At 45.2% G+C, this 19542-nt stretch overlaps 1 protein-coding gene across 1 annotated transcript in view; it reads left to right on the top strand.

The window, feature by feature from the left end:
• The first annotated feature begins 394 nt into the window (after window positions 1-394).
• Window positions 395-19542, top strand: part of LONRF2 (LON peptidase N-terminal domain and ring finger 2) — a 33945-nt gene continuing 14797 nt past the window's right edge. Inside the window, exons 1-4 of the mRNA XM_021538709.2 lie at window positions 395-1154; window positions 14813-14931; window positions 18142-18264; window positions 19221-19382. Of these exons, the coding sequence (XP_021394384.1) occupies window positions 395-1154; window positions 14813-14931; window positions 18142-18264; window positions 19221-19382 (1164 nt within the window). The remainder of the gene's footprint in view (window positions 1155-14812; window positions 14932-18141; window positions 18265-19220; window positions 19383-19542) is intronic.

The following is a 19542-nucleotide window of genomic DNA, read 5'->3' as shown; positions in this document are numbered from 1 at the left end:
CGCGGCGGCGCAGGGGCACGTGCGGGGCGGGCACGTGCGGCACCGGCACCGGGCAGCGGCGGCCGGGCGGGCACGGAGGGAGGGGTGGAGGGAGGGGAGAGGCGCTCCCGCCGCGCCACCGCTGCCCCCGGGGAGGGCGGGCGGTCTGCCGGCCTCGGGTGCTTTTACCCAGCCGCTCGCCCCTTACATAAGCGGGGAGCCGATCCGCCCCCCGCCATCGTTCCCCGTTCCCCCTTCCCCCTCCGGGAGCCGCCCCCCTGCTGCAGCGATGTGACACGCCCCCTCTCCATCCCTCCCTTCCGTCGCCGTCCCCTCCCAGGAAGAAGCCGGAGTCGGCAGCGCCGCGGGCCCAGCATGGAGTAGGGCGGCCCGGGGCCGGCGGCGCCGCGCGGGCATGGAGCTGGGCCCGGGGCCCTGCGCGCTGCCGCCCGCCGCCGGGGCCGGGGCGAGGGCGGCGGCGGCAGGGGGACCCTGCGCCGAGATGCTGCAGGTGGCGGAGGAGGCCTTCCGCGGCGGCAACTTCGAGCTGGCGGCCGAGATCTACGGCTCCGAGCTGGCGGGGCTGCCGCAGCCCGAGCGGGGCCTGTGCCTCCGTCGCGCCGATGCGTTGGCCAGGGCCGGCCGCATGGCCGAGGCGCTGGACGCCTACGGCGCGGCGGCGCGGCTGGCGCGGCTGCGGCCCGAGGAGCTGCGGGAGCTGGCGGAGAGCGTCGCCCTCAGCATCCGCGACAAGGAGCTGCGCCTCCCGCCCTGGGGGAGCGGCGCGGCCGGCGGCGGCGCGGCGGAGGGCGAGGGGCTGGGCGACCCGGCGTGCTGCCGCCCGCCCGAGCTGTTCGCCTGCCCGCTGTGCCGGCGGCTGCTGTGCGAGCCGGTGACCCTGCACTGCGGGCACACCCACTGCCGCCGCTGCGCCGAGCCCGGCGACTGCGGCCGCTGCCACCGCCCGCGCCGCCCGGCCGAGCCGAGCCCTGCCGCCGCCGCGCTGCCGCCGGCCGCCGGCCGCCCGCGGGTCAACGTGGTGCTGGGCAACCTGCTGCACAAGTGGTTCGGTGCCGAGAGCCGGGCGCGGCGGCTCCGCGCCGAGGGCGACGCGCTGCGGGAGCGCCAGGAGCTGCCGGCCGCCCTGGAGAAGTACAACCAGGCCCTGGAGATGGGTGAGTGGCGCCGGCGGGGAGGAGGAGGAGGGGGCGCGGCGGGGGCAGCGCTGCCCGCCGGCAGCGGGCTGGCCCCCGCAGCCGGGCGGGGAGGGGGCGCCTGGGGGAGGCTGCGAGCGGGAACCCTGCCAGCGGGTCTCCTCACGCCCGCCCCCCGCTCCAGTGAATGGCTATTTTTGTTCCACTGGTATTTTTGTCCTTGCTCTGAAGGTGCTTGGCGTTTAGCTGTTCGCTGCCGATGACTCATTATGCAGTATTTCTAGAAAACCCGCTTTCCTATTTATGGGGAAGCCATCATTCAGTGTAGGATACGCAGTAGTGGTCGTGTTGAGTGAGTATGTGGATCAGATTCATTCAGCTACGTGCAGCTGCACCTTCAGCAAGATAAAAGCTGTGAAAACACCTAATGAGATACCAGTAGGTGTAAAGGCTCCGAAAATTTCCTTTATCTTGCACTGTGCAAAATACTCAAGATTATCTACGTTTAGCCTTGGAGAGATGGTCCACTCTTGTGGACCAAGAGTGTTTTGAGCGTAGCTTCTTTGTTGACATGCAGGATTTCTGTGTGCAGGGTGTTCTCTGAAGAGCTTGGCTTTAAATAAAATTGCCTGCCTTCGTACTCTGCCAAACCGATGGCAGCCTTATTTTATCAAAACTAGCTTGTTTTCAGGTTCTGCGCCGAGTAGTAGGTGGATCCTGTTCGCTCGGTTGTAGCCTTGTAGTAGTGGATGTGTGCGTGCGTGCGCCCGACTTGTTTGCCCTGCTAGCGGTGGGGGTGGTACCGCACCGTGGATGTCTGGGAGGCATGGAGCCGGGAGAGCCGCGATCTCGGCAAATCCCCCGGGATCTGCCTCCCCTCCGGTCTCAGCGTGATGGATGTCTGGTTTAATCGAGGAGGAAGGGGGGAAAAAAGCCTCCGTCGTTTTAACACTGACGAAATCCTGCGGGTAAATGTCTTTGAAAAACAAGTGTAGGGAAAACTGTGCCGCTCCTCTGTCATTGAGCTCCTTCCTTCCGTGCGTTGGCTAAAAATCGTCTTCCTTGATCGTAGCTGTTACATGGAGGGATTCATGGCTCTGATTTCTTTACATTTCTTTTGCCGTGGAAGGAAAAAATTTCACCGTTATTCCAGTCCTTGACTCACTTTCATTTTTTTTTGCCACGATTTAATGATAGGCATTGGAGATAGAAGAGTTTGGGATGGGATAGCATATTAGCTCCTCACAGCTGATGCTGGCTGTGGAAACCATTACTTCCACTGTTTCTTCCACTTTTCCAGCTAGATGTGACAAGTTTTCAATCCTGAGTGTCTCTATAAAACTATTATGTAGTTTAGCTGAAGTAATCCCTATTAAAGTAGGGCAGGATGGAGCCCAAGAAGGAAGGTGAAGCAGAGGTAGAGGAGAGGCTTAATGTAGGTCACTGGTGGATATGGTGAGTTTTCAGTAGGGAAGCATCCTAATATTTTGGGTTCAGGGTCCTACTGCTGGGGAAAATAGCATCTCATCAATGAAATTAGTGCTTGAAGTGTTTTTTAGAGAACTGTTTCTCACTGTTGTCTCTGCTTCTTGCTGTATCTGCATGGGGGTGAAAGGAGAGGGAAGACTGGTGTGCTGCTCTTGTTGTCACACAGCACGTGTCTTTCTCCTTCCTGTCTCTGGAGCACAATCTCCAGCCATGGCTGTTGTGCATCAGAGTCTCAAGATAACTCCTTTGCATTGTCCTCATTTCTGTCTTCAGTGATTTCCCAAGCAGCCTGGGAGTCCGTTCAGAAACTCCTCACTCTGTCAGCAAACTTTCATTTTCTTCTTTTTAATAAAATTGTAATTGGAAATAATAAAAGGTATCTTGCTAGCTTTTGAAATCCAAAAGCCATAGGTTCACATGGTGTGACTTCCCTGTAGTGGATCTAAATTCCTCCTGATGAAGGGCATCATCTTTTTTTGATGTTTTGTGCATGCTATGCTGTTCCTCACAAATTGAACTGCTATGTATGAGCCTCATGTTCTTAAATTCTTGCCACATGTTCATCAGGTATTGCTTTTGGCATGCTGGAGTTGCCTTCTTGTTTTCCAGGCGAGTATCATGGTAAATAAGGAAGAAAAACCCCACAGCTCTTTTCTAATTGTTCAGTATTTAAATGTTAGCATGATTTAAATGCACAGGACAGCCCTAAGAGTCACAGCAGATGCCTGAGAACATTGTCCAAAAGCTTCCTGAGCTGCCAATCTTGTGGCTATGACCATTTCCCTGGGGAGCCTGTTCCAGTGGCCAGCCACCCTCTGAGTGAAAAATCTTTTCCTAAAATCCAACCTAAACCTCCCCAGACTCAGCTTCATGCTGTTTCCTCAGGTCCTGTCCCTGGTCACCAGAGAAAAGAGATCCATGCCTGGCCTTCCACTTCCCCTTGTGAGGAAGCTGTAAATTGTAATGAGGTGTCCCCTCAATTTCTTCTACTCCCAGCTGAACACACTTCTGATATGAGAGAAGATAAGTGCTTTTTACAACCTCCAAATGCTCGTGTATTGCACAAGCGTGTCAAGGGCCTGGGTATCATTAGAATTTCTTTTTAGTGACTGAAGGCACATGAACACATTGATTATATAATTGTGATATAAAGTTGGGTGAAATTCCAGGTTTCTTGGCAGTGCACATACTTCAGTGGGATTTTTTTACTGGTGTTTTTTGTGGAATATTTCCTACTCTATTTATTACAACTAGCTTTGGGTGATGCAATATTAAAGCAAGTTTTCCTATCACTTTGGTAGTTCTGATTGTGACCTTCTCCTGATTCACACTTTAGTTCTTGAGGTGCTTCAATTCTTGAATTACATTTCTGGTGTCATCTGGAATGTCCGGTACATATTTCAGGCCTGGGAAAAGGTCTACATGCCTTCAAGTTGTCAACTTTTTCCAGTTGAACTAGTTAGTCTTACAAACTCATAGTCTTAGTGAGTATGTTCATCTTTTGTTCTTAACGCATCTACAGCAACAGTGCTGCTCCCGTGTTTACTCCTGTAGTCTGCTATAGATTCAGGTGTGGTTGAGTGGGGTTATAGTTCTTAAGAAAATCATCTTTTCTGTTTGATCCTTCCAGTTCCCTTGAGATGCGATCTCTGCTGTATTATACAAAGTCACTTGCCTTTTTTTTTTCCCTGCTGTAGACATTGTAATAGATCCTCCATTATTGTAAGGTATCTAATTACCACAGCTTCAAAGCAAGCATATGTCAAGCTGCTTGAAAGAAGGTATTTATTTCCAGATGGATCGTTTTTTGTGCCAAGCTTTATGCTGTTCAGCCATCATAATATCAAATATTGCCCAAATGTTGCTCTCATGGCCATTACCCCAGCTTTCTGAATTTCATTTCTGTGGGGATCAGAGCTGGGCTTCCACTCTGACCTCTCTTCTCTTCTAATTAGTCTTTTGATTGTCTGGACTCCTAGGTTAATTAAACTGAGATATATGATATATGTGTGCAGGATTGCTTTGTTTGTGGGGTTGTTTTCTTTTGTTTATTTGGGTTTGGGGCCTCTTTGTGCAGTATGTGCTTTCTGCACCCTTTTTTCTTTCACCTCCTGCTCTCTTGCTGATGGAGATAACTCTCTGGAGGGACTGTGCTTGGGAGGAGTACAGTCATTTCCCTATATCCAGGCATACAGACTCTTTAAGTTGTGTGCCTAAAGTTAAAGTAAGCTAGATTTCAGTGACAAATAAATGTATTTTGAGAATATGCTTTTCGGAGTGTGTTCTGGTTTTGGTTGGTTTTTTGTTTTAATTTCTCCAGTTCTCAGTTACAGAAGCAACAGGTAGCTGTTGCTTCATTGGGAAGATTGTGAATAGAGCTTTTCCCAAGTATAGCTCTAAAAGAGATGAAACTCTTGTTGGGATGAGGGTACATTCATTAGACAGCATAGATGTTACAGGTCTTGGGTGGTCTCTCAAGCCTGCCCACAGGGCTGTGGCTTTGCTGGGGAGAACTGTGACCTTGTTGTGACCACCTGACCCTAATCTTGAATGAGCTTCTTTGGGTGTGGAGAGGTGACCCTGCCTTGGCTCCTGTGGTGTGATGTGTGGTGTTTTTTTTGCTTGCTGTGTGCTGTACAGTTGGGTCCCAGCCCTGAGGGTGGCACACATCCTATCTGGATGCTGGCATTCAGGACACCTTGTTTCTGCATGAGACATGTTGGCTTCGGTGTGTAGTTACCCACTGCTGCAAAGTTTATCAGGCCCGAGAAGATCATTGTTTCTGGAGGGCTGTAAGAGCTCAGCAAACACTCAAAGTGGTTGTGTTTACTTCTGGTGTGATGGGCTCTTTCTGAGCAGAAGTATGTTTGTCCTGGGGCAGGGGGGGATAGCTAATGCATGCAGCCACTCACATTGCCCAGAATTTTTCATCCCTGCCAAGGGTTCCAGAATGAGCGTATAGGAGATAAAGCTCAGCTGTGTCATGGAGTTTTCAAAACACAGGGAAAGATTGAGGCCTTAGGAGGAAAAGGCTCCTTTGCACATACATCCGTGTGGATCTTTGTTTCAAGTGATAAAGGATGGTGGTGTAGGAAGGCCAAGGAGAGGAGGTGAGTTTGTGCCAAGCCCAAAGTAGTGTTAGAGGTAGCAGTGGTGCAGAGCAAGCAAGGGGGATGCTGCTGTGTGGCTGCTGGGGTTGCTCCATCTCTGGTCTCTCAGAGTGGAGAGCTGCTCACTGACCTCTGGTCCACAGGGTGGTGGTTGTGGTGTAGCTAGAAACAAAATGCAGAAGCTTTCTTGAGCTTTGGTGGAAAGAAGAGTATCTACCTCTCTTGGCCAGACCTTGGAGAACCCTCCCCTCTCATCCCAGTGGATGATCATCATAAATTGGTCTCATCCAAAAGAAAGCTAATTGTGGCCACTCAACACTAATTACTTTTGTGGTAAAGCAATTAATGGAAATTTATCTGATGCCTACCAAATTCTCTCTGTAAGAGTTGAATTAAGGGGGTGAGGCAGGCCAGGAGGCACTAGAAAAAAAGACAGAAGAAACTACAGACCTTCAGTGTGAATTGATTCAAGAGCAGTTGCTGTAGATTTTCCTGCCAGATAAACGTCAGATTGTGGGGTTGTACTCCTTCCTGGAGAGCATGGCATAGGTAAACTTCAAGCCGAGCATTCTTGGAGTTAGACTGAGTGCTTACAGCCATAAGATAGGTGTTGGCAAGTGCTCTGCCATGCCCCAGAAATAATTTGCTCGTGCATTTTCCTTCTATTTCTAAGTTGTTTCAGATAAGGGAGGGAAAGGATGATCAGAATTTCTTGGTGGACTGGTGGAACACCCTTCAGGTGCTTTCCTACTGCAGCCCTGACTAGTGATGGATTTCTCTGTTAGTCCTGGGTCAAGATTAGAAGAAGCAGAGTCCCAATCTGTAAAGGGACTGAGCTGTCTTTAAAGAAAGCTCTGCTTAAGTTTTTTTAGAGATGGCTGATGCCATTGTATGCATTTTATTAATTCTGTCACTTTCTAAGGTCGTACCCTTGTTAATGGTGCACCGAAGTCTTGTTCAAAGAAAACTGCTAGAGAGCATCCATATGCACCTGTATATGCATTACATGTATTAGAACACTTTAATGGTCTATTCTTTTGTATACCATTTCTACAAGGCTGCTATTAAAATATAAGGTCATTTGTCTTTTCCTGATGTGGTAAAAAAGATGTTGGTCAAATCTTCCTTCCTCACAGGGTCTTGGGTACAGTTTCCTGTTTGCCGTAGTAAAGAAGCAAGTCTTTGATGTTGTACCAGCCATTTAGCAAAATGGCAGACAGCTGTCATGACTCCTGCAACAGCAGCTCGTTCGGTCATTTTAATAATTTATCAGAAGAATATTTAATTTTTTACCTTCTAATGTAAGGTGACTTTAAGAGAAGAATAAGAGGTAGTGTTTCTGAAATTACCTGCTACAAAAAATAGCAGTTGCTTGCTGCTTAGAGGAGTTGTGCTAAAAAAGGAACTTTCCCATCCCTCTGTAAAATTATGTCTTGGAATACGCTTGAAGTGTGTGTCCAAAACCTCTTCGCTCTGTTCTACATGGACAGAAAATGTGTAAAAGTAGGAGTCAAGGTTACCTAGAGACTGTTGCAGTAATCCCAGAGTTATTTTTAAACTTGAAATATTTTGCAGAGTTCTGCCCTTCATTGCCTCCCCACCTTCTTCCCATCCCTCCCCCCCCCCCCCCCTTTACTGTGATTTAGTGCTTGAAAAAATAGTAGTAAATACTTCATGTATGTCACCACTGGAAACATGTCAAGTCATTTGGAGGAGAAGTTCATGTTACTCTTGGTTTGTACAGAGCTTGTGGTTGAGTGCTCCAGTCCTGTAGTTGGATCTCTGGAAGTTTTTGCCTGCTTGCAGAGGGTCTGCTGAAGGCAGAGGCATTGCTGAGCTTCAAGACAGGGTGGTCAGGAGGCTTATTCATCACTGGCAAAGGGGAGAAGGCATCATGCTGTGTAGTAGACAGTCTTGCTGTGGGTTTTTTGGTGTTTTTTAAAAAGTAATTGACATTGCTCCTGTGACTTAGTCCATCTTAAATGGTACAGAACTGTATTTTCCCCTCCCCCTTCATTTATGTAACCCAGATGTAATTTCCTATAAATAATTGAACTACTTCGGCAAATGTTGAGAATGAGCTATATCTACTTAAGAAAGTCTGAAGAATTTTTGAAGTCTGTTCAAACAGCATACTCTTTTTTCTTTGATTAATATAACAATGTCTTTTGCTTTTGAAGGAAGACATTTATAGAACTGGCTTGTGCTTCCTTATCTTAAAATTAGTAGGGTATTGCAGTACTCTTTTCTTTTTTGCAAATGTATTAAGGGACCTACTTGTTTTGAGGACAGAAGAAGTGAGGTAGTAACAGAGAAACAAGAGGGTCCTTTTTTGCAAAAGTCAGAAATTATGAAACAAGCTTTAACTGGAGGAAGAGCTTACAGAGAACTGTTCTAGAAAAGTAGCCTATGTAGTAATCATGTCAAAGAAGGCAACTATGTTGTCACTGGTAAAGTTGTTTTATGATAGAATATCTTGTTGCATATCTGTCTGTAAACTGATCTTATATAAACTGTGATTGTGGGAGATCTACTTGGCTGGTCCTGCCTTGTCTGCAAAGTACAGTGATGTCTTTGGAGTCTCCTTGCAGTCAGGTTCTTTTGCACCTAGCATAGATCCCTGTTTCTTTGGGAAGATCAGAACTTTTCCTTGGGTGCTTTGAAGATCTGGAGAGGGGGACGGGGGGTTTACCCCTTAATGTTTTTTGTTTTGGTTTTGAATCTTGCTTGTTATATCGTACTTCAGTCAGTAGATACCTTGATTTGGGGCAGTCTCTGTACCTGCTGTTTGAGAGGATAATTCCATTCTGACTGAGGCCTTGGTAGGAAACCTTTCTCAGCCTTGAACTAAATCCTGGGTGAATTTGTAAACATTTGAAAAATGACTCATATTTGTGTACTTATTGCTCTTATTATACTGGTGGCAAGAGGCCATAGATGAGCTTGGGGTATGTCATGTGAAGCAGCCCAAATGTTCAAAGGGTAGAGTGGGAGCTGAAAATACAGGGAGAGTGTGTTGTTTCATGCTATATTATCTGGAAAGAGTAGCAGGTATCTATCAGCGTGTTGAAATATTAGGATTTGCATAGGAGGGAGCAATGACCTCATATATTGTGCTTAGCTCTATGCTGGGGTGTTCTTCAATTTGGGACTTTTGCTGCTGCTGCAATTCATGACATGGATTTGGGAAGAAGGTTATCATTGACTTTGGAGTTGTGGACATGGAACCTAAACTGTAGGTTAATGTAATTGGTAATACATTAACTTGTAATAATGTAATGTAATGGGCATGCTTCTTCCTCATGAGGCCAGAGCTACAGCACAAAAGCAAGGATGCAAAGTTAGCTGCATCATCTGTAGCAGCTCTTATGGGTAGCATACAACTTCCCTTACGGTGTTTCTCCTGAGTAATAATGGGAACAGTGATTAGCTGTGCTTAGCAGTGATGACAGTCCAGCTTTAAATAACATATGGAGCTTCCTAACTGAGGACTTACTGAGCCTGAAATAAAACTGCTGAGAATCTAAAGTATTTTGTTCAGCACACTGCAAGAGCTGTGTTCTTAAGCCTGGACTTTTGTGCAGCAAAATACAGGGGCCCAAGAGAAATTAGTATCAATCTTAAAATTACATCTTCCTTAAAACTGGTGGCACAGGCTTCAAGTGGAGGATGGTGGTGCCCTGTGCTCCTCACCCTCACTGCAGCCTATTTCAAGGGTACCTAAGGCCATACACTACTGTCTGCCAGTGTTGGTCCCTTGGTCCCCCAGGGAAAATGCGTGCAGAATTCTGTCACAACTGTGTGCCTCAGAAGTGCTGTGGGACGGTGCTGGGTTGCACAAGTAGACTTCTAGAGGAAGAGCCATCTTTTATTGCATTCTCTGTGCACTAAAAGCTCTTGCACATTTCCTCTGGGGTCTTCGGTTATTCCACTTCAGGAAGATGGCAGTGATGTAAACGCAAGGAGGAAAAGATATGTTATTAAGAAAACATATATCCCTTATAAAGTCCATTGTTAATCCAATTAAGTGGATGATGATTTAGAAAACATGGGTTTGCTGATTGCAAGCAGGTGGTCATGTTCATTGTCTCCCTTAATCAGGTTTGGGAAGCTGACCCTACTTTTCATCTTTGCTGTGAAATGAAGTTTTATTTTAAAGTCCTGAATGTCTATTACTTCTGCTAATTCTTTTATGTAACCTACACCTTTCTCTTTGCCACCCCCTCTTTCCCTACCAAACAACCCTGTGCACCCATTTTTTGTGTGTGGACTTGTCATGCTTACACGAAGTTGGAGATGAAAAGCTAATTTGCTATTCAGTTAATTACTAAAACTTGCTAATTTCTCACTGAAATGAAAATATATGTTTCATATTATTTTTCAAGCTTATTAAAGGCTTTCAATACTGAATTGTTCAGTACTAAATGCATAATGTAGCATAACAAGCCAAGTTTCTTTCTCTCTCCAAGCCAGAAATATATTTAAAATGTGGGAGAAGTTTCTACTGAAATACTGTGCAGGCTGACTCGCACAAGCAAGAATGAAAAGAGTTTGTGATGACACTATTTCAGTTCTGCTCACGCTTTCAGGGAATATGCTTAGTATTGAAATAGGTGTGAATAAGATGCAATTTTTTAGGAAGAATTGTCAGATAAGGAGAGTTAGAGAGTTCTAGCAGCTTCAAACCTGTTCTTTCTGTTCTGAGTTCCTGGAAGAAATCACAGTGTAGTTTATTACAACAAAACTTCTATCATAATCTATGGTCAGTTGGGCAAATTCTCATAATTCCTCTAACTGCCTTCCAGACACAAGGAGATTTTGGGGAGCCATGTTTTCCTACCAGCCTCTCAAACGCAGCAGAATAGTTTTTTATAAAACTTGAATTCTTGGGCATATCTAGAAAAGTAATTTTGGGTGATAGCTTCTGCATAAGTGAAAGCATAGTATAACAAACATGCAGATGAGCACAAACATTGTGTGAGAGGAAAATTAATGATTTTGGAGAAATCCAAGCTGGCAACCACGCTCAAGGTAGGCAGTATTTGGTGGTCCAAAGGAGGGTCCAGGAAGCAAAGACCCAAACATACCTCTACTCTGGGCCCTGTATGGGCCAGGGTTTTGTCTGGTACAGTGGAATTACGGCTGGGGGGAAGGGTGATGCTTGGGAAGACTTCCAGGACTTGTGTCTTGGATGAAGTTCCTGTATTCCAGCTGCCCAGAGCTGCAGATCCTGGGAGCCTCAGTACTGCATCCCCGATGCTGACAAAGACATAAATTTTGCTGTGCAGCTGTAGATTCCCAGGAGGGGATGGATTCACAAAATGCCATCTGCTGGTATTGTGGAAACAGTAAAACTTTTTACACTTGTCTTTTTTAATATGGCCTAAAATAATAAGTCATTTCATAAAATAAACATTGTTTTTATCTGCTCTTTATCTCCAAAAAAGAGGGTGCATTATTTAAAACAAACTTTTGACTATTGTGCCGCTTTTTCTTTTAGGGTTGTTTCTTTGGGTTTGTTTTGTTTGTGGTTTTTTGATTGTTTTTATTTTGTCTTTTGGTTTTTGTTTATTTGTTTTTAATTGAAAAAATAAACTTGACAGTTATTATACTGTAGAATCAAAACGTTTGGAGTTGGAAGGGACCTTAAAGATCATCTAGTCCTATGGGCTAGGACACTTTCCACTAGATGACTGGACTAAGTTGCTCAAGGCATTGCCAAGCCTGGCCTTGAACACTGGTATATTTCTATATTGGCATCCAGCAGCGTTCACAAACTCTGTACATCCTCAAGCCCTCTTCTTCCACCTTTTGTGACTAATTATTTTCACCACAGCATTTGCTGCGGCATGGAACAACTCAATATCATGGTGCTCTCAAGAAACCCTGTAGCTGTTTAGGCTGCAGGTGGGTATACACTCTTTGATCCCACTTCCACATTAACCTTGAGTTGGAGTCAGATAGCTGATACCTCAGTTCCACTGACAAAGAATGAGGTTTCAGTCCACCTAGCTTTGCCCTGATGAGATGCAGACCCTCCTGGGACAGTTCTGCTAATAGCAAGAGGCTGGGAATTAGGGATGCATGGGTTGGGTGTAGAACCAGCAAGATTTCAGGCTGTACTGCTTGTGCTGTGAGTGAGGTGAGCCTGAATGGAGGTGGCTAGGCACCACTCTAGCTATGGCATCTAGTCTAGACGCTTCATCTCGTTATAGAAGACCTGTTACACTATGGCCTCATAAATACTGTTATCTTTAGCAAAGTTGTTTGATTTGTTGGGTTTTTATCCTTTCTCTCAGTTAACTAAACATTCCTTGCCGGTTATTCATTAAGATGGGCCACACCTTATGCTTTCTGACTGAGTCTCAGTGAATGAGAGGTGCTAGCCCTGAATATACTTAACTTTTTCTGGCTTGCCTCCAGGTTGGTTTATTTTCCTTTCACATTGTGAGACCCTTTGGACTGTGCTTCAGGAGGATCTGCAGCCACTGCCACACTGCTCTGCAATGGCTTTTTTTTTTTTTTTTTTTTTTTTTTTGCTTAAAACTTTTGCAGTGTAGATAAGTTCCTGAAGAAGAGCTGATGAACCTGTTCTCGCTCTGGATCTTTTGTGTGTATGAACTCTTTTGAAGAGTAGAAAGCATCAGTGTGGCCAAAATGTGCAGTAGTGAAGAGAAGCAGAAAGCTGACTTGCTTTGTCCCCTAATCTCACACTGCTTCCTTTCCCTGTGGTGCCAGAAATACCCCACCCTGTACCCTGCTTTCCTGAGGAGGTGCCTACTCTGCTTGCTGCTTCTACCCACCTCAGCATACCCTGCAGCTGGGTACCCTAGAGCAGTTACAAATATGGAAATACAGTATGAATTCCTTACTGTTCAAGTGCAGCTAAATAATTTATTTGAGTATTTGCTAAAAGAAACAAAAAACTTACTTGAAGATCTTTGGTTAATTGCTTTTCAATTTCATTTAACTTTTTAAAAACCATCAGGTAGAAATGTGGATCACTAAATGCAGCAGTATGTGTGTGTAATAATTAAAAAAACCCACAACAAATCATGATAAAACCACACAAGGAAAAACCAGTGCAGAACCCCACCTTGTGAGCTTTTGCACTACACTCACTACATGCTTGAAGTGTAGTCTCTAGCTGTCACTGCCTGAGACCAGTTGGAGAAGCCCTGGTATGTCATGCTGCAGTTAGTATATCTGGCATCAGTCCATGCTACAGCCAAAAAAGGCAGCGCTCCTTGCTGCTTCTTTCCTTTTCATCCGGTGTCCTGGCACTCAAGGTTGTGTGGCTGTACAGTGAACTCATTGAGGGGAAACTGATCCTCTTAAACCTTTCTATTTATTTGTTGCTGTTGAATTAACTTCCAGTCAATTGATTCTTTGCTCTGGTTCTTGGTGCAACCGTGTGAGCCTGGTTTGCTGCACAAGCAGTAGCCCAAGAGGGAGGAGGTGGGAGGGGGATGTGATGTTGGGCCATCCCTCCTTGTAGGTCCTTGAACTTAGAGTGGCGGCACCTGCAGCAGTTGTGCTTGCTCTGTGTCCATGCATATGTGTTGTACCTGGGCTGTCTATGGGCAATACAAATGTTTTTACTGAGGGTGTGTTTAGGATGCTGGTGCTGAAGTGAGATCCAAACAGTGAAGCCAAAGCAGGCTGAAGAGACCAGGAGAAGTATGGAGACAGGAGCCCTGTGTGTGAACACGCGTAAGGTGACATTTCTTGGTAAAGTTTAGATGTGAGCTAGTTTGCACGTGAAGTTTAAAATTTACAGAAATGTGACACTGTCTCTCAGCACACCTTGGTGCTTTTGTAAAGTTTATTACCCGTTCTGACACTTTTAACCAGCTCACATTTGAGAAAGGATTACTGCCCTTAGCTGCTAGCAGCCCCCTTCCAGCCTTCCAGAGGCCTCTCCCACTACATGAAAGTCAACAGTGACCAAGAGTAAATGTCAAAAATCTCATCACCTATGATGACATATTTGTTCTAGTGAACAAAAGCAGAGCATTATTTGGGACTTAGTGTGTATTTTGCAAGGATGCTGCCACAGCCTGCTGTAATGTCCTTGCCAAGCTAGGGACGTTGTGGCAAGGAGGTGGAGTATTGTTGAATCATGGGCATGAAGTGGTCACTAGTGCCTTGAGAGCTGCTGGGCAGATGGCTGTTTTCCAGGTGTTGGTAGTGAGGTTGATGCAGTTCAGCACCTTATTAACAGCTTCCATCATAGGCAAGATGTTACTGTGTTACTGATTCCACTGTCAGCGACACCAGACTGGGAGAGGAAGAAGTGATTCATGTGCTGAAGGGCACGGCTGCCATTCAAACCAACAACCTGTGGCATGGGCTGACCAGTGTTGCCTACTTCTGCAAAGGAAGTAACACCTGGGACACAGTAACTCTTTGCAATAGGATGGGCTGGACTAGACAGCAGATCTGCAGAAAGGAGCTGGAGGTCCTGGACAGGTTGATCATGGATCAGCCAGTGTTTCTGTGGTTCTGTAAAATCAAAATGTGTTCTAGAGACCTTAAGAAAAGACAGATTAACAATGCTTGGGAACCATATAATCCATGTGAACTTAATGATTCATACATTTGTGGAGGCAAGGTGTGTGATCATGAGAGGTTTGCTTGCCCTGGGGAAGGCAAGCAGATATGAAGTGTAAAGGCTGCGTGCATTTTTGTTATTTAATGGCTTCTGGGAGCGTTTTAGCTGAAGTCCTGCACTGGTGATTTCTTTCTCCATATCGAGGGTAGAAACACTTGCAGCTTTGTTCTTTTTGCTTTCTGAAGTGCCCTGTAAGCAAGATGGGGAAAAGAGCAGTGGCGTTCTGTTTGTGGATATGAAATATGTCCTGCAAGATAAAGCACAGAGATTGCTTCAGAGTGAGAAGAATATATTTTAAGCAGGAAAGAATGAAGGAATTGCCTCTTTTTCCATTACAGAAGAGTAAAAATGCAGTGGGTGGGAAGAAGTGATTTTTTTGGTTACGGTGGTTGAATATGAGGTTATATATTTATAATATGCTGGTACTTCTTTTAATGAAGTTCCTTGCAACTGTTTTTGTTTTCCAGCTCCTTGCAAGTGTTCATTAATAGCACAGCGGGCGGAGCTCTGTACGTTGATGAAGAACTACCAGCAAGCTCTTCACGATGCAGACATCCTGTGCCGGAACAAACCCCACTGGCCCGCGGTACGGTGCTCGCCTTTTGTAAAGATCAAAATGAAAACTGCTTCTCCTTGGGGCTTCTCTGTGTGCTGGGGACAGTGCTGCTGGGAGTGTTGTTGGAAGAACATCGTGGCATTAACAGGGCCAAAAATGTCTTAAGCTCTTCAAAGAATAAGTCTGGAAGGTCCTCAGAATCTCTTCAGTGGTGGGATTTTGGTAGTGGGCAGCTGGTGGTGTGGTTTTGTTCATGCTGATGCCTATTACCTGTTACAGCTTGTGCTGCAGCTTGGCAGCTGAATCAGTCCCTAAGGCTCCGGCAGCCCAGGATGGCCCTTGTGGGATGATGTGTCCCCAGGAAGTGGGTGGCTTTGACAGCCTGCTGGCCAGTGTGCTTTTCTGAGAAGCCACCCAGACTGTATTTCAGGATTATTTTCTTTCCCTCTTTAATCCTAAGATTTCATATCTGTGCTGTCTATCTGTGTCATAGAGGTGTTTCATAGAGGGGTTAGGATTTTTTTCATAACCAAAGCATGTGCTACAAGGAGCAGTGGGCAATTTGAAGCAAGTATCAGAAGTTATGTTAGGAGAGAGAAATGGAAGAAGAATGTGGTGCCCATAAGTAATACTGGTTGCCTGAGGTTGGACTGAGTGTCCAACAGTTCACCCCACCTAGGATTACACCTGCAGTCAGTCTGCAGCAAAACTGCAGCACAGGTTTGAGCAGATAAAGCCTCTGGATGCTTACTAGGGAGAGTGTGGCATTGGGAATTGGAGAAGGATTTTAGGCAGACATTGTCTTCCTGTGGAGACTAAGTAGGTGTTGCATAAATGTCTCGGCCTCCTGCCTGAGCAAGCAGGGTTATGCATCTAGTGCTCCATTCCCAGTCAGGGGTGATGCAGGGCAGGCAGAGAGGTGCTGTCTGAAACACAAAGTCTCTGGCAAGTTAGGTAATTTTCTCTGAAGGCTATCTGTGCTGTCACCCATTAAAGCCTTTCATGTTGGAATGCAGTTCATAATCTTCCCCTGCATTCAGTTTGGTTCTCTGTCTTGGATAATTTCTCATCAAGTCAGAAATCCCATCTTGGGTGATGCTGGCTGTGTTTCTGTGCAGAGGAAGAAAAAATAATAACGCACGTTCAGATTTTTTCTTGAAGTGTCTTCTGTTTGCCTGAATCCATGGAAATGTGATGCGTGTCAGTCGTAGGCGGATAAAGGTTTCATTAATCACATCTCTGAAGAATGTTAATTGAAAATGAAATTTGTCATCGTGGCCTAACCAGCAGTGTCTCAGACGTACTTCACTTGTGCTTTCATGTTTTTGAGGACATCAACATAAGTTGCGCTGACCCAGAATCTATGTTCTCCAGGAGTTCTAGGCATCTGCTTTGTTTTGTGTATTGCAGCATCTTATCCAATGGCAGAGATTTGCTCAGACATTTCCTGTGTAGTTAAAAAAAAACAAACCCAACACAAAATTAAACTTAATTCTGAGAGTCGCTCCTAGGATGCAAGTGTTCACCTACCGGTATCTTTTGACTTACTGGTAACAGATGTAGGCTTGCTGAGTTACTGGTGAAACTCCTTGATATGTTGTAGTCATTGGAGCTATAGATAAGAGTGTTTCTTTTCAGTTGTATGAAAACTGGGACACTGTAAGGCAGGGAGAAGTCCCCAGTTGTGTTTTTATATAGAGGGTAGACAGAGGTGCCCTCCTGCCTGCTACTCATGGTCCTGCTTGGTTCTTCCCTTCAGTCTGATGCTTGTCAGCGGTATATGAAAATAGAAGAGGGAAGGTGGCAGCAGTAGTCTCTGAAGTATAGGGACCTCTTGTCCCTGGGCCTAAAACCTGATGTTGGATCTTTAGGTACTTTGTCTGTGGACCACCCAGCTCAGTCCTTCCTTGCAGGTCAGATAAGGACATTGCTCTTAGGGCCTCAAAGGACAAGTGCAAACAAGCTTGTAGGCTCCCCAGTGCAGTGCAGTAATGCTGACAGTGATGGCAAATGTGTAAAAGGTTGTAGGGAGGTTGTGCAAGCATCCAGCTAAGAAGGTCAGGGTCAGGCCTCCAAGTGTCTCTTCTTACTGCATTGAGGAAAAGAAAAATGTATCTTTCCTGGAGAGAATCGATGTGTACTGAAACTTCTTGCACAGATCACCAAATGATAATTGTGTTAACCTGGCCTATGCAGTGTTTGCTGCTTGCTTTTGTCATAAGCTTCCTTCTTCCAATTCCAGTGGAATGGTAAAGATCTTAACAGGTCTCAGCTTGGACAGCAGTATTGAAAGAATGAGGGAGTTACCTGCTCAGGAAGACTATGTGATACTGGACCTTTCAGCATTATTATGAAGCAAGAAAAGTGGATCTGCTTATCTAGCCAGTTTCTTAGATGAATTAAGCTGTACTTCCAGTACAGCCTAGAGATGTTCATGTGGGTCAGGGGTGGACTTGTAGAGCACACTTCTGTCTAATAAGCCAGAGGAAAATGTTTAAATGCACACTTAGTTTCTTTTCATTGTAAAGGAAGTAATTTCCATAATCAGATTAGAACAGTAGTTTGATATCTGCAGATAAATTCAGAGGCAAAGCATTCCAATTTTGCTACTAATAACAAGTAAAGTAGGATTTATTCCCAAGCTGGCTACCATAACTGTTGGTCATGGATGTGTTACTCCAGAACATGGGAGAGGTTGGGTAGGCTAAAATACTTCAGGTTAAGTGTTGGTACATTGCCCTAAATTAATTATGCTTTTGGGCCAAATAAAGCAGGTGAAAAATGATCTCTGTCCTAGTAAGACGACCAGGAGAAGTGGCTATTATGAACTCTCTCAGCTGCCAGTTCCAGGCAGCCCTGTGCCACTGCCTTTTCTGTGTAGTTGTCTTATTTTTTAAGTTTGTCCTGGTATGTGAAACTGTTCTCTGGTGTATCCAAGCACAGTGGGATGTGTAGTAGACTTTGTCCCTGGGGGGAAAAACACCCTTCCTTATTCCCAGTTCTTCTCTCAAGAAATGAGCAGTGCCTTTGGCAAGGGATGATGCAGCAGAGGGTTCCTGGGGAATCTTATTTTGCCAGAAGGGACTGAATTTCTTTCAGTCACACATGTCAAAGAGTCTGCTACCTCTTGTTACCTGTTCTTCACCTGCAGAATGATTTGGACTTTCAGGTTTGTTTTCAGGTGTATTGCTGCCACTTCTGAAATGATCTCTAGATTGTACATTTCCTTTGTGTGAACAGGGCCATTATGTGAAAGCAAAAGCTCTTTCTGGATTGGAAAGGACCGAGGAAGCATTGAAGGAGTTTCTTTATTGTGTTGCCTTAAATCCTGAATGGAGCTCAATGAAGAAAGAAGCCCAAAAGGTATAAAATGTATTTACTGGCTATTTGGCCGTTGTACTGCTTTTAATCCCACAGCCAAGTAAAATTCATGGCATTTCAGGTGATAGTAAACACCCAAAGGATAGTTTGATTCAGAAGATTCTCCTCTAAATTCTTCTCTAAAAAGATTCTTCTCTAAAAAGTAAACTTTTTTAGCATTATGCTTTGTGAGGCACCTCTTGGTTTTGGTTGAAGCCTCAGCCAGAGGGATTATGTATTTGTGAATTCCACTGCGTAGGCTTAAGGCTGCTAATTTTAGTATCCATCAAAAAATTACTTTTATGTGGGAAGTGACAGAGGATTGAGGAGAGGAAGCTGTGTGCTGCCCTGTGCTGGAAAAATCCTGCAGTCTTCCTAGCATTTTGTTCCTTATGGGAAGTTAGACACATTAAGTGCTAAGAGCCCATCATCAGGTTCTCTGTGACCATCCATACAGGCAACTTTTTATAAAAATGAGATGAGGATTTGGCAAGATGCTTGGTGTGGACTGGTGAGAGGAGGAGCGGGCTTTAAGCTAGGGGTTAAATCTGCTTGAGGATGGAGGAGATGGATGAAGAACACAAGGAATGTTTAAACACATCTCTGTTAACTGTTTTTGATGGGAAAGCATGGTCTGAAGACTTCTGGAGGCAGGGTCAAAATGGAGATGGGTAGGATCAGGAGAAGTATGTAACAAACTGCTGCCCTGGATGCTCTTGGGGAGCAGAATCATTTTGGAAGGGAGATGGGCACTGGAAGAGCACCTTGGCATGTGACTGGTTGTAGTGGGCGCTGCCATTCAGGTTTCCTATGGGCACTGGGGAATGCAGGATGTCTTGGATGTTGCAAGCTTCTTGGCATCTAGAAACTGTGAAGTTTGTGCATCTGTGTTCACATAATCATAAATATCTATGTTGTAATTATTATATTTTCTTTTTTTTTTCTCTCTAATTGACTAGATAATGTGTGAGATGTTTTTCCCAGCCTTTGAAAATGTGCATGATAGTCTAACAGCACCTTTCTCTAGTCGAACATCCCATACGAGATTGAAACCTGCATTTCTGAGTAGCATAAACACACAGTCAGCTGTGGAAGATAACTCTGTTGCTGGGTCCTCAAAGGTAAAGCAAACATGTTCAACATAAAAATAGCAAAAATAGTATATGGATCTTTCTGGTCTGTGTGACATTGTCTGCAACTGAGTGGGCTTGGTGGTAAATCTGGTAAGCCTGTTCTCTTCATTGCTATCAGATCTCTTATTGGGATGTACTTCCTCAGAAA

The sequence above is a fragment of the Lonchura striata genome, chromosome 2 (genome assembly GCF_046129695.1).
Source record: "Lonchura striata isolate bLonStr1 chromosome 2, bLonStr1.mat, whole genome shotgun sequence".
Classification (NCBI taxonomy): Eukaryota; Metazoa; Chordata; class Aves; order Passeriformes; family Estrildidae; genus Lonchura; species Lonchura striata.
The sequence above is the reverse complement of the archived record's forward strand: the minus strand, read 5'-3'. Positions and strand labels throughout refer to the sequence as shown.